Source organism: Miniopterus schreibersii (assembly GCF_964146895.1).
Source record: "Miniopterus schreibersii genome assembly, chromosome: 1".
NCBI classification, from domain to species: Eukaryota; Metazoa; Chordata; class Mammalia; order Chiroptera; family Miniopteridae; genus Miniopterus; species Miniopterus schreibersii.
The window spans coordinates 3,363,151-3,377,642 of NC_138101.1; the positions used below are offsets into that span (position 1 = coordinate 3,363,151).

General features: G+C 52.6%; 2 protein-coding genes across 4 annotated transcripts in view; one reads left to right on the forward strand and one right to left on the reverse strand.

Moving 5' to 3' along the window:
• The window catches only part of EVC2 (EvC ciliary complex subunit 2), a 41,757-nt gene extending 36,208 nt beyond the window's left edge, over positions 1-5,549 (forward strand). For 2 of the 3 annotated variants that reach the window (XM_081131475.1, XM_081131477.1), the window contains exons 17-20: positions 453-540; positions 1,727-1,920; positions 3,423-3,524; positions 4,867-5,549. In XM_081131475.1, the coding sequence (XP_080987601.1) occupies positions 453-540; positions 1,727-1,920; positions 3,423-3,524; positions 4,867-5,134 (652 nt within the window). In that variant the 3' untranslated portion in view covers positions 5,135-5,549. The remainder of the gene's footprint in view (positions 1-452; positions 541-1,726; positions 1,921-3,422; positions 3,525-4,866) is intronic. The other variant, XM_081131476.1, reaches the window with a different exon arrangement.
• Positions 1-14,492, reverse strand: part of STK32B (serine/threonine kinase 32B) — a 616,411-nt gene that overhangs the window by 428,355 nt on the left and 173,564 nt on the right. The gene's annotated exons all lie outside the window — the stretch shown is intronic.

Consider the following 14,492-nt stretch of genomic DNA (forward strand, 5'->3'; position numbering starts at 1 on the left):
TGCCTCATGGGGAGACCCTTGTGCATGAAAGGTGCCACCCGGCCTCTGGTCAGAGCCAGGAACATCCTTGAGAGATGGTCTTGGGTCTGCTATAACCCGAGGGCACATGGTGGATGAGACCATGGAGCCTGGTCCTCTTGAGCGTGGCCACGACAATACTGAGAATTGTCAAAGTAGGGTCACAGGTCACCCTGCAAAGCCACACTGAAGTCACCACACACCTGCCTTGAAGCTCCTCACTTTGAGGAGCCGTCCATCCTGATGGGCCCTTCCCGAAACGTTATTGCAAAGTAGTCTAGGCAAGAAGAGGTAGCCTCTCTGGCCACCCCTCTCCATGGATTTAATAAAATACAATGTGGGTTAGGTTGCAATTCATTGTTATTAAATAACTAGACGGTCTCATAGGACCGCTTTATAACAAAACGACTCACATAGACTCTATTCCACTCTAGCTTGCGGGAGGAGCAGGAGAGCAGTGTCATGCTCGAAGACTTGCTGGAGACTCTGGAGGCGGACACCTTTGTGACCCTGTACAGCCAGGTGAGAACCCGGCAGCCCAGTCCCGGCTCCGTTTCTTACCAGCACGTCCCTTTCTCAGAGTCCACCTTTCCTTACCCGTGGGTGGGATGAAAACAGACCTGGGGAAGAGCTGAGCAGATATTTAAAGGAGAGGCCACCTACCCTGTGGCAGGACCCTGCAAAGTACTCCACACTCATTGTGTCACTGCTGGGCTGGTTCTGTCATCGCCGCATCCTACAAAGCTGAAACTTGCCCGGGTTCACACTGAGGAGAAATAAGGACATTGCCCAGGGACACACAGTTCCACGTGGCGGGGCTGGGAGGCCGACCCGGGTTTTCGGGAGCGCAGAGCCTCTTCTCTCTCATAACCGTTTATTAAGAAATAATTTTAGATTCTCAGGAAGTTGCCAAGGGAGCTCAGAGAGCTCCAGTGCCCCTCTCATACTTCCCTCAGTTTCCCCAGTGGTTGCACCTTACAAAACCCAATACAACATCAAGGCCAGGGCACTGAGGTTGCTATAAAATCTGTCACTTCGTTTCATGTAGACTCCTGTAACCAACACCACAATTAGAACATAGAACTATTCCATAACCAGTATTTTTCCTATTGCTCTTCGGAGAGAGAGGAGGGGAGGGGAGCGAAGGGGAGAGAGAGAGGGAGAGAGAAACATTGATGTGAGAGAGACACATCAACTGGTTGCCCCCCACATGCGCCCCAACCAGGGCAAGGAGCAAACCCGCAACCCAGGTACGTGCCCTTGACCAGGAGTCAAACCCTCGACCCTTTGGTGCTCAGGCTGATGCTCTAACCACTGCCAGGGCCATAGCGCATTTCTTTGATCGTCCACTGGTTTGGGGACTTTCTGTTGTTTCCAGAGCCTGTGCTGTCCCCACCCCGGGGCCACATCACCACTGGGAACCTGAGTAGGAGGAGACATTACTAATTGTCGCTGCTGCAGGCCGGGTGTTAGTCACCGCGAGTGAGCTGGGTGTTGTCAGAAGGGATGGATGATGGCTGTGGAAATGTAATGGGGAGCCAAGGCTGCTGACCAAGCAGGTTTTCTTTTGACAGCTCTGTGAATCTGGGGACATGGTTCTAGGACCGAGCTACTGAAATATTTCTTTCCCTGGGACCAGGCATCTTAAGCCTGTGCCGTTCACCAGGGTTAGCGCGCCGTGGCCTGAGCTCCCTGCCTTCACCCCCAGGAGCTGAGGCTGGCCTCGTACCTGTCCAAGCTGACGATGGTGCCCGCGGGCACCCTGCGCCGCCTCCTGAGCGTGGCCCTGCCCACGGCCGCGCAGCCCGAGCTGCTGGCCATGCTGGACTCGGTCAGCCAGAAGCAGCCGGACCCCGCAGCGGAGCCGGGCGGCGGGGAGCAGGCCGACCTGGGCCGGAGGGGGTGAGTCAGCGCCCGCATCCTTGGGAAGCTGAGCAAGAGTCCAGGAGGGGAGCGGATGGCGGAGGGGCGGGGGACCCGCGCGCACAGCCTTCCCTGCTCGGCCCCCAGGAGAGTCGCCAGGAGTCGGTTTCCAGTCCTGGTGGGTCCACTGCTTTGTTCACTTTCTCTCTTTCTGTGGCCAATTTATTTTTTAAGTAGAATCTTAAGAAAAGAAATATTCTGGTCAGAGAGCTGGGTGTGGGCGTGGCCGGGGCTGGGCGGGGGTGGTTAGAGCGCAGCGTGTCGCGGCTCTTTCTCCAGTGCACAACCAGGTGGGACATGCAAGTGGCAGGTACTGGAGGTGACTGGAGCCGGAGCGTACATGGTTACAGGGAAGCCTTTCTGCCTGAGGGGCCACCCATGAGGACCTTATTTGGGGGGCTGGCCCTTTGGCCAATTCAGTGTGGGGCTTGTAAGCAGCATGATCAGTCTGATGTGGGATGTGATGAGCTCTCAGGTGGCTGCAACCTGGAGTGTGGAGTGTGAACATGCCTTTTCGTTGCCCAGCTTCATGGCTCGTGTGTTACAGTCTCTGGGGGCAGGAGATACTACTCTTGTGTCCCAGATGCCTTGTCACATCATTTCAGAGCCTTGGGTTTCCAACAACAGAAACTGACTAAGCAAGAAAGGGCATACGAGGGGCCTGTCGGAACCCCCAGCCCTGAGAGGGCAGGACCAGGAGAGCACGCAGGGCACCCCTCTGGGGTGCTGCCCTCCGAGTGCCAGCCTTCGGGGCCCAAGACTTAGACTCCTGGAAGAGAGAGCCTGGTCCAGCCTGGGAAGGACTGTCCTCACCACCACTGGGCGGTGTGAACTGCCGAGGCGCAGTGTGAGCTGGACACAGACGGGACCCTAAGGTCCACTCTGTCCTTTATGGACTTGACCCAACCCAAGGTCCTTGAACGTCAGCTCACGGCATTGCTTCATGAATATCCCACACGCTCCCTTTGCTGGGACGCCAAGACCCAACTCATGTCCCCGCCTCTCAGCAGCCTTCTCTGCCTGACGCATGTCACCTGTTTCCCATCTGTGACCTCTGGACCGGGGATCCCTTGAGGGCAGAGGTTGTGTCTGGACCAGGACAGAGAAAGCACTTGGTCACTGTGCCTCGAGTGAGTGAGAGAAGAAACAGTGAAAACCCTGGATTCCCCTGTCAGGATGGAGCCTGCAGTGCCTTTTTTAAAAATGTTTTTATTGATTAAAGAGAGAAGAAGGGAGGAGAGATAGAAACATCAATGAGGAGAGAGACTCATTGATTGCCTCCTGCACGCCCCCTACTGGGGATCGAGCCCACAACCCGGGCATGTGTCCTGACCCGGCATCAAACCAGGATCTCCTGGTTCATAGGTTGACCCTCAACCACTGAGCCACACAGGCTGGGCCTGTAGTGCCTTTTAGGATTGGGGCTCGCTGGGAGATTCTATTATTTCTGAGAATATAAGACGCCCCCTTCTCGCCTTCAGGAAACACCAGGGCTGGTGGCAAGCCTTAGAAAGCAAACTGCGCAGAGAGCTGATAAGCAGAGGATTGGAAAAGATGCTGTGGGCTCGCCAGAGGAAGGAGAGGTAATGGCGGGCACTGCCCAGGTGGGCTGGGGAGGAGGGCCGCCTGGGAGCTGGGACGGCAGGGCAGGGGAGGGCGGGGGAGGGGACGGAGAAGGGACCGGTCCTTCCTGAAGACCACGTGGGCCCGCTTCAGGAGCTGGGCATAAGCCTCTAGCTAGTGGGTGGATGTTCCCCTCTCCTTCATTAGCGTTAGAGTTTCTGTACTTCTTGTAACCAGTGCACACTCCTTAGTGGGACGTCATCAGAAGGAAAGTAATGCCTTACAGCAGTTCTCACTTCCTAGCTGATGAGGCCCATCCTGTTGCACTGAGCCTCCCGCCTTCCAGGAAGTGGGGCCAGTAACACTGGCGCTCGGGGAGGTCAGACGAAGAGGCCCGGGTCTGCGGCTCCAAACAGGGCCCCTAGGACTTGGGCATCTAACTAAGCCCTTTATTCCCCTCAACGCCCTGGCCAGTGCTTTCTTCTCTGAATGTCTTTCTTCTTTAACCGTGGTGAGCAGAGGAAAGCGGGGGCAGGGTGGTTGTAGATGCTACAAGTGGTTGGCCGGGTGTCTCCGGGGATACCCATCGGAGAAAGAGGAGCATGGATTCATGATGGGTGAAAACGTGGTGTCCAGCGTGTGTCCTGGGAACAGTGGGAGTCCCAGGGAAGTGTCTAACCTGAGACCTGCCACTCCCCTAATTTCTCAGAGCCAAGGTGAGGGTGCTGAGACCATGCTTCCTGAATGGTCCACGAGAAATATCTTGGAGACGTGGACAATGGGCTGCTTAGCAGAATTTAGTCCCAAAGAAATTAGGTCAGGATACTGAGCCCAAACCAAGGAAAGGAGATTTGAGCTGTTGCAAATGTGAAGTGCTCCACTGAGGAACACAAGTCAGTTGCTCGGGCGGAGGATGGGGGAGCGAAGCAGTTCCTGGGCCGCGCTCCCAAAGCAGACCTCGGACACATTCTGCTTAACTTCTGTTGCTTTGTAATCAGATTTTGTCAGCCTGCTTTTAGTGTGAGGATCGCAGGCAGGGGTGTCCTGGGAGAGGGATGGGAGCTCTGATGTGTAGCATGTGCCAATTTCTGTGGTGTAAATACTCCCATTGTGGCTGATTTCAAGCAAACGACGGGAGGACAACAGGCTCGCCAATCTCCTGAAAATTTAACAGTCATGGGTCGGTAAGATTTGTCTGCCGCATGGCACTGCCACAGGCTTCGGCTAATTCTAGGGGCAATCAGGTGACCAGCAAGAAAACCTTTCTTTAAAATGGTACTTGATGGGGGATCTAGGGACCAAAAGGGGATTCCTGGGGAGCTCCTATCAGGACACTCATGTGATAACCTGTTCTTTCTCCAGCATATTGAAGAAGACGTGTCCCCCTCTGAGAGAGAGGATAGCGTTCCCTGGGAAAGGGAGCTGGCCACACCTGTCCCTGGAGTCCAGTGGCGAGCTGGTGCCTGTGCCCATCGCAGGGGCCGAAGCCATCGATTTGTTAAACACAGGCGAGAAGCTCTTTATATTCAGAAACCCAGGGGAGCCGGCGACCTGGCTGCACGCTCCTCCCAGGAAGAAGAAGAATTTTCTGAACGCCAAGAAGGCCGCCCGGGCCCTGGGCACAGACTAGCCAAAAGGAGAGCGCCAGGAGCCTGAAGACCGGAGGACTCGTGTCTCCCACCCACCGTGTGTGTTTGTAATGTATAGTCTGCAAATAGAAATCGCACGTGGAAGACACAGACACCCCAACAAGCCCCCTCCCCGACTCTCGCAGACCCAGTTTTCTGTGTTCTCATGGGTTTCCAGATGGCCCACTCTCTCTGGCATTACAGGGGATGTGATGAGCCACGGGGACTGATGTGGTGAGCACTCAGTCCCGCCACGCCGAGGGCCTGCGGGACCGTCTCCGATTCCCATCCCACTGTGTCTGGCTGCATTAAGGGCTGGGTGTCGAAGGCAAGGTTCTCTTTTCTTACATTTTGTGTTTGTCCCATATTCTGCTTTTAACAAGGGAATTTTTAAAAACGTATTTTACACAAAGCTCTTCTTGGTGGAACTCATTTTTGCTGTATGTGGGACCATCCACTTCACTGTGTCTTGCGTTTTGGCCACATGTTGCTGCATTTAGCAGAGGTTTGCCCTCTGTCATTCCAGTGGCCAGGAAATGTCTCCAACTCAAATCAGAGTTATTGTCCCCTCTTTACAAATCAGGGAATTCAGTGGCTTGAGAAGGTGAGTGGGTGTGTGCAGGGTCGCAAAGCTAGGAAGCAGCAGAATCAGGACCCACTCTCTGCGGCCCCCAATTCTTGTCCTTTCTCCCGGCCTCAAGCCGTGGACACCCAACAGGCCTCGCTCAGCCAGCAAATGCACACAAGTCCTTGAGTTTCACATGCGTGCAACCCTTTCTATCCTCACAGCAGTGATGGAGGCCCCTGATGGCTCCCTGGGGCGGACCAGATCATGGGGTGAGCTTTTCCGAGAGCGAGGCGAAGGTGGTTGCCTCGGGTCTTTCCCGCAGGTAGGAAATGAGTGGGAAGGAATCCCGTCCCCAGCAAAGGGATGAAGAGGGCTCCCGAGGAAGCACCTGTCACATGCAAGTTGTTGCTAGACCCTCCCAGCCACGTTGCAATCCTCGCTGACCCCCGGCAGGGAGGGTAGCCCTGCTCCGCTGCACAGCCGGGGAGGCTGGGCTCAGAGGGTAAGTAACTCGCCTGCAGTCACACCACCCGTAAGGGGGGATTTCTGGTTTTGAACCCGGGTCTCCCAACTTCCAAATCTACCACGAGACATCCCATTTCATTCTGCAATGTGAAGGCCAGGTCTTTACAGTTCTCGTCGGTGTGCGTGCGGCTCGGTGGATGGTGACCTTGGCTGGGGTGTACCTCTTTCGGGCACCCCCTGAGCTGTCACTGAGGACGTAACTGTGTGTGCATCAGTTGTCACTATTACCACAGAGGCCTGTGCAGCTGTAAGCGTGGATCACGCGTTCATTCAGGCGCCTGTTGATGGGCGTGGGAGGACTCGTTCCGGGTTTGGGCTGGTAAGAATGAAGCTGCTGTGAACACTCGCGGGGACGGTGCCTTCATCTGAGTGCACGGCCAGGTCATAGGATGAGTGTAGGTTAATTTTATAAGAATCTGTCAGGCTCTTCTCCGAAGTGCTTGTACCAGTTTACTCTCCCACCCTGTGTGTGAATGCCGGTTCCTTCACGTCTTCACCTGAATGAGTACACTCTGTTAAAAAAAAGTTTTTTCTATTGATTTTTAGAGAGGAAGAGAGAGAAACATCGATGTGAGAGTGGGACATGGATCGGCTGCCTCCTGCACGCCCCCTACCAGGGATCAAGCCCACAACCTTTTCTTCTTTGGTGTAGGGAACGGCTCTCCAGCCAGCCCAGGGAGCCACCTGGCCAGGGCTTGTGGATTTTTATAAATATTAAATCCATTTTGTGTTCTTGGCATAAACCCAATTTGGTCATGATATACTATCCTTTTAAAATCTATTAATTTCCATTTGCTAAAATTTTGTTAACCTTTGCACCTAAGTTCATGAGGAGTATTGGTCTGTAGGTGTCTCTTCTTGTACATGTCTTTCCAGTTTTGGAATCGAGGCGTTGCCAGCCTCGTAAAATGAGTTGGAAAGTATATTGTTGCTCCACTTTTCTGGAAGAGTATGGGGAGAGTTGGAATTATTTTTTCCTTAAATATTTGGTTAAGTTCACCAGTGAACTTTGGTGCCTGGATTTCTCATTATTGGAAGGTTTTTAACTAAAAATTCCATTTCTTTGAAGATACAGAATGTTTCTAGTTATCTGTTTCATTTTGAAAACTCTTTGATAGTTTCAGTCTTTCAAGAAGTTTTCCCATTTTATCTGAGTTGCCTAATTGATCGGCATAAGCTGTTCCTAGCGCTTCCTTAGTCTCCTTTTAGTGCCTGTGGGATCTGTGGTGATTCCGCTGCTCTCATTCCTGATGGCGATAATCTGTCTTCTTTGATTTATTTTTTTTACTGATCAGCCTGGTTGGAGGCTTAAACTTTTTTTATCTTTTCGGAGAACCAGCTTTTAGTTTCGTTGGCTTTCTCCACTGTTTTTTCTTCTATTGATCTCTGCTTTTATCTTCATTACTTCCTTTAGTCTACATACTGCAGGTTTAATTTCCTCCCTTTCCCTCTGGTTTCTTTTCTAGCATAGGCATTTGGTGCTCTTAAGGGCCCTGGAGGAAATGTGTTAGTGACAGCCGACAGCCACAGCCGGTGTCAGCCCCGGCTCAGTCTGGTGGGTCACTTCCCTTCCTGCGTCATAGGCTCTGTTCTGTACACACCTGGCATTTCTTAACTGAATGCCAATTAGCTTGTTAGGTGCCGGATAGATTTGTGTTTCTTATAAATAGCCCTGAGCTTTGTTCTGGGGCACAGTTAAGCACTTGGAGACATTTTAACCCTTCGGAGTCTGGTTTCTTGAGGTTTGTTCGCTGGGACTAGGGCAGTGTTTCATCTGTGACCCATTACCCCCCACTACTGAGACATGATCCTTCCGAGCACAGTAAAACCTCAACATGACGGACTAGTTCTGGAGAGGGGGTGATGTGAAAGCCAAAAGTCCGTTATATGATAAAGTAGGTTTTCCGAAGGGGTATGTTAAAAAATTGAGAAATTAGTTCATTTACCTTTTTGACTTACGTAGACACATTTGTGTAATTAAAATTAAGTATGCATGAAGTTTAATTTCACAGAAAAGTGCTCCATATGTATTACGGTAATTTTAAATTTATGCTGAATAGGTCTAGTGAGTTCGTGCATTCCCCAGTCACTGAGAGTAAACAAACGCACGCTGCTGGAGCGGGGCTTAGCGCACGTGGGAACCCGGGCCGGCCGGGGTGATAACTGCTGCACACAGTCACACCCACCACAGCACAACAGACCAGTCCCCACGCAGTGCAGTGCGGTGTGGTCACATGCTAGTCACTCGCTGAACATTGTTCAGGAGCAGTGACTCTTGGATTTAAATATGTAGGCGATAGCTGTAGATATGTAATATTATGTTGGTGAAATTCCTACAGTGTTTTTTCCAACATATGGCCTATTTGCTAAAATTTGTTAAAAATAACAGTGAGCCCGGCCAGGCGTGGCTCAGCGGTTGAGCGTCGACCTAAGATCCAGGCGATCGGGGTTTGATTCCCGGTCAGGGCACATGCCCGGGTTGCGGGCTCGATCAATGACTCATCATTGATGTTTCTCTCTCTCTCTCTCTCTCCCCTTTCCTCTCTCTGAAATCAATAAAGATATATTAAAAAAAAAAAAAAAAGCATTTTATGCAACCACAACAGAATGCACATTCTTCTAAAAAAAAAATAACAGTGAACTAATAACAAAACAAAAAAATAACCCATTAGTTGAATTATAAGCAAGCCTTGGTTAAAAGCATTTTTAAATTAACGAGGTGTTCCTTTTCACGTATGACATATGGGCCGGGAATTTTGTCCATTAAATCGAGGTCCACAAAATCGAGGGTTTGCTGCGCTCTGCAGAAGGACCCCGACCTACAAGGGGTTCCGGTCTGGCCGGTGGGAGCAGCACCCCAGCCCCACGTGAGCGCTGCTCGCTCCGTGGCCTCCGGCGCTGGTTTTCTCGCACGTGTGTGCTGACCGCACTCCCCTGAATAGTGGGGGTGCCCTCCGCAGGTCTCTGCAGTTCTTGCCCCCTGTTGTCCTGTCCTCTTTGATACTCTGCCTGACAACCTCTGGCCACCTGCATCTCTAGACTCTCCCCTCCATCTCTTAAACTCAGGGACCCCGGGCTCCCCCTGGGTTCCCTTCCCTGCAGCAGGGCCTTAGGTGACTCTCCAGGCAGAAAGTGCGGCGATTGTGGGGTTCACCTCCTTTGTTTCCATCTCTCAGGGTCAACGTCCTTCACTGTCTGATGTCCAGTGTCTTCAAAACGATTGTTTTGTACATTTTGTCTGTTTTTTTAAGTTATCCAAGTGAGAGGGTAAACCTGGTCCTTGTTACTACATCTTGATTATAAGCTTTAAGCTAAAGTAGTTTTAATGTACCTTTCCCATGTCAGCGCGGTTATGCACCTTTTCATAGTTAACATTCTTTGTCTTTTTCTGTGAATTCCTTCTTCACTTCTGGGCTCATTTTTCTTTCTCTAAGGTTTTTCTTTCTCCTATGATTTTGGGACACTCTATGGAGATTTATATATTAGGGATAACAACTCCTGGTCAATATTGTGTTTTAAATTCCAAATATTTTCCAAGAGTAATATTTGTCACTTTAATTTTTATGTTTTTTGTCATGCAAATGTTTTTAATTTTTATATACAAATATTTTTCCTTACTGTTTCTAAATTATTACATGTATTTCTTCAAAAAACAAACATGCCCTGGCCAGTGTAGGTCGGTGGTTAGAACGTCAGCCGGTGCACCGGAGGATTCTGGGTCTGATTCTGGTCAAGGGCACGTAACCTGGGTTGCAGGTTTGATCCCCACTGCCCCCTCCAGTCAGGGCACGTGCAGAAGGCAACCAATCTGTGTGTCTCTCTCACATCGATGTTTCTCTCTCTCTCTCCTTCTCCCTTCCACTCCCTCTAAAAAGCAATGGAAAAAAATATCCTCGCTCCTCTGGTGAGAATTAACAAACAAACAAACATGAATAAGCACATCAGGTGGAAATCAAGCAAAACAGATTCCTCTCGCATCCCCTGGCGAGAGGCTCTGACACCCTGATATGACAGCTAGACTCCGTACCCAGGTCTTTGTAGAGAACAGTGTCTTTGAAATACATTTGCATGAATAAGTGCACGTGTCTATGTTAGAAATCCGCTGCTGAGGCTGAAGAAGATAAACTGCGTGTTGAATTCGGTAGCTCATCCTCTCAAAATCCTGGTCACGGTGACGTGGACCCTGCGAGTAAATTCCACGCCCGGGAGCCTGAGCAGAAAGACTCACATTTGGTCCCAACCGAGCAGCGTGGCCACCGACCGACCGAGCGCCCGCCGTGCCCCCGGGGCAGGGAAGCCAGCAGGTGCCCAGGGGCGGCGGACAGACAGCGTTCTGTCTGTCCTGCCAGGCTCTGGAAGGCCCCTGGCAGATCTGGGAGATTCCCCCCCTTGTGACACCTGCCTCGATTTCCCAGCTTCCCTTGCGTCGGGGCAGGTATGTGACTCAGGCTCCACCAATCAGATGCACCTGCAGGAAACCTCGATTTGGAAGAGAAGCGATTGGCTGAGGCGAGCACGCAGGGAAACCCACCCCCTGGGGAGGGACAGCAGGGCCACCTCACAGAGGGGCGGGCGGGCCAGCCTCAGGCAGCCTGGGCTAGGATGTCAGCGCAGGGGTCCTGGCAAGGGGAGAACGCCACCGGAGTGACCAGCAGGGGACTCTGGACATTGTCCCTGGATATTGTAGCCACCAAACCTCATCCTCAGGCCCTTTGGGGGTGGGAGGTCCCCCCCCCCCAAACATCTTGGAATTGGTGCTGGAAAACCTTCAGCTATTGCCTGTTACTTAAGGCTTGTCAGTAGACACGTTTGAAACTTGCAGCTTTGTCACAGCTGACCAAAAAAAAGGGAGATAAATAAGAAAAAATGCTGCTTGTTTTTTCCTTAGACAATAGAGATGAGAGAAAGTAAAGCCATGTGTATGGCCACCAGCCGTCCCTTTGTTCACCGAAATAGGCATCAAGCATTTTCTATGCACCAGATGCTGTGCTAAGAGATAGATCATTGTGAGACGCAGACAGAAACCAGCCAGGCCATCAAACGCTTCCACCAGCGGGGAATCGGAAAAACAAAAGCCTCCATCCCTCAGCCAGTCCGCCTGGAAAATAATCCCCCAGGCTGCCTGGGGTGAGGCATTCGAAGTTACCTAAAAGGAAGCCCAAAGGTGTTAATTTGATAATTTAGCAGGAGGCTATTTTCCACCCCTACCCCTGTCCCCACCCCCAACAAAATCACAGGAGATTTGTTGGCGCTGACTGACCACACTCCATGGAAGAAAAATCCTCAGAAGTGAACGTTAACACTTCAGTTCCCATTGCTGTGTTAGGTTCTCTTGGGAAAGGCTCGAAACGTGGATGGTCAGTGCAGGACCCCAGCCTCTCACCTTTCTGTGGTGCCTCACAGCTTTCAAAGCATATCCATCCATCCATCCATCCAGCCAACCGATAGCTAACGGGATATCTGCCGTATGCCAGGTACCGTTCTAGAATCAGTGAACACTTCGTGCAAATTCCTACCCTCCGTGGAGATAACACTCTCATGTCACACTCGCACAGCACGGTGCACAGGTGCGTTAAATAAGTATGATTTTCTATATAGAGAATTACAGTTCATGTCATGGGGCCTGCATGCTCTGCCTCCACAGAACAACCAGATACATCTTTAAACAGTGCAAGTCACTTCTTGCTTAAAATCCTCCATGGCTCCTCATGACTCTAAGAATAAAATCCAGATTCCCTCCTGTGGCCTGCAAGGCCTTGAAGGGTCTGGCTTCTCTCTGACCCCCTCTTCCGCCTCGATCTCCCCTGCTCCCCCTAATCCAGCCACCTTTGTTCTCTCTCTGCCCGTCCCCCGTGCCAAGCTTGGTCCTGCCTCAGGACCTTGGCACATCTGTTCCTGCATGTATTTCCTCCCCACCATTCGGGTTTCAGCTCACATATTACCTGCTCAGAGAGGCCTCACGCCCAGCGGTCTTCCCCCAGCACCTGGTTTATCTTTCCCATGGCTCTCTCCGTCACTGGCGATGGAAACGGACTCGGCGGATATAAGGGGTGGAGGAGGGGCATGCAGGCTTCCCGGTCGGACACACTGGCCTTCTCTTCTATCCCTACCAGCCGCCTGGCGTGAGACAAGCTTCTTCATCGCTGGTCCTAGGAAGATGTAAGTCATGGCCTTAAACTTCTGCTCAAGGCCTCTAAGGGTTTCCCGGTGTGGACAGAGGAAAAGCCAGGCTCCTTTCCCTGCCCTGGAAAGCCAAACTCACTGTCCCATCACCTGCCTGCCTCTCAGTCCCCTCTCACTCTGCTCCAGCCACTCTGGCCCTGAGCAGCCAGACACGCTGCTGCCTCAGGCCCTTTGCACCTGCCGATGCTCTCTCTCCAATGCTCTTCTTGCCACACCGGCACGGCTCGCTTCCTCATTTAAGCCTTCAAATGCTACCATCTCCGTGAGACTTCCCCCAGATGACAATTGCAGCCCCTCCCCCTCCTCCGCACCTGTCGCCTTCCCTCACCTCCTGCTTTATTTTCTCCATAGCGCCCAGCAGCTGGGAGCACGTTGCCTCGTTTACCTATTTGCTGGTTGGTTGTCTCTCTCTCCCTACCAGTGACAGCTCCATGAGCAAGGACTCGCATCTCGTTTGCCACTGGCGTATCCTAGCTCCTGGGATAGGGGCTCGCGACAGGCAGGCCTGCCGAGCGAATGAGTGAGCCAGGCCCAGCCTCCCTTTTCCTCATCTGTGCAGTGGGCGGTTCGAGCCCCTTCCTGATCAGGGTTGTGAGGCTCCCCAGGTGGCATTAGGAACCCAAGGCTCAGTCACACATTAAGGGCAGCAACAGCAGCCCCCCCCCCACCCCCCCGTCCTAGGGAGCATTACAGCCTGTATGCTGACGCGCCCCGTCTCACCAACCCTCACGGGACTTGCCTGGAGAGCTGGGATGGACAGAGACGGCGGAGGAACTTGGCCCCTAAGAGATTTGACATCCGTACAAAAGAGCTCAGGTTTTGAGGCAGATGGCCCTGGGTTCTAATCCAGAGTCTTTTATTACCTGAACAACCTCAAGCAAGCTCTAACCTCCCCGAATTTCTATTTTTAATCTCTGAATGGGAAAAAAAAATCATGTGCATCCTCGATTTGTTGTGACGGCGAAGCGAGGCGATGTGTGAAGTATGCATGCTCCCAGAGGGGTCCCTGGCTGGGAAGGCACCTCGTCAAATCGGACTCCAGGAGAAACTAGTGCCCGGCCGGGGCGGGGGGGATGGCACCGTCCTGCCCAGCTGTCTCCTCTCTGGGTGGCTTCATCCTGCAACCGGCCGGTTTCTCTCAGCTGGAAGCTGTCAGGAAAGCTCCGATGCTGGGAAAAGGCAGTTTTTGGCCCCTAAGCTCGGCACCTTGAGCTTTTTCGCCGATGCTCAGTTCAGTTTTCTCAGGAAAAAAGAAACTTCATAAACAAAAACATACGGAGAAAACCCTGCCTCTTAAAGGCAGTCTCAGGAGGTGGAGGGAATTGGACTCTGTTCCCTGGCAGCCTAGTTTGTGTTTGGGGATCTGAGTGTTTGTTCCCAAGAGAGTTGGCACAAAGGCGAGGACTCGTAAGGACCCCTGGGGGTGGGCTAGCCCCCCGCCGTCAAACGTGACGGTGCCTTTGAGACGCGGGGCAGGAGTGGCCCGTGGGGGTGCACCTATTTGGAGGGCTCCTGAAGCACCCCCAACTTCGACCAGCATCAGAATCCATCTGCTGTCCCTCCTCAGTCCTGGGGCGCGGCACTCACTCACCAGTGACATTCTTAGAGCCGGGGGCTGTTGGGACTGGAAGGTGAGGGCGGGAGGGGACAGACATGGGACGGGCCTGTGCCCGCTCACTTGAGGCCAAGGAGGGTGAGCCAGGGGCAAAAGGAGCCCTACTGGGCAGGTGACGGCAGCCGAGCTGGGGGAAGGGTCCAGAAGCTGCGTGAGCAGCAGGGGAGGAGACCACGCCTGGCTCGGGTTAGTGCTGCGGGGCCACCAGGGGGGTCCTGGGAGAGGGGGCTGGCCCCTCAGAAAGACCCGTTTCAACGGGCAGAGGCAGGAGTCGCCAGGCACCCCGCGTAGAGGAGACGGGCGACGGCCGCGCCCTAAGGCAAACCCTGGTCCCTCCGCACCCCCGTGGGGGCCGCGTCAAGTCTGACCCACAGTCTGAGGGAATTTGGGGAGTAGTTTTCTCAGGTGGAGAATTTCGAGTATTCTCCCCTAGTGTACAGACTGCACCTTGGTAAGTAAAAACTAATAA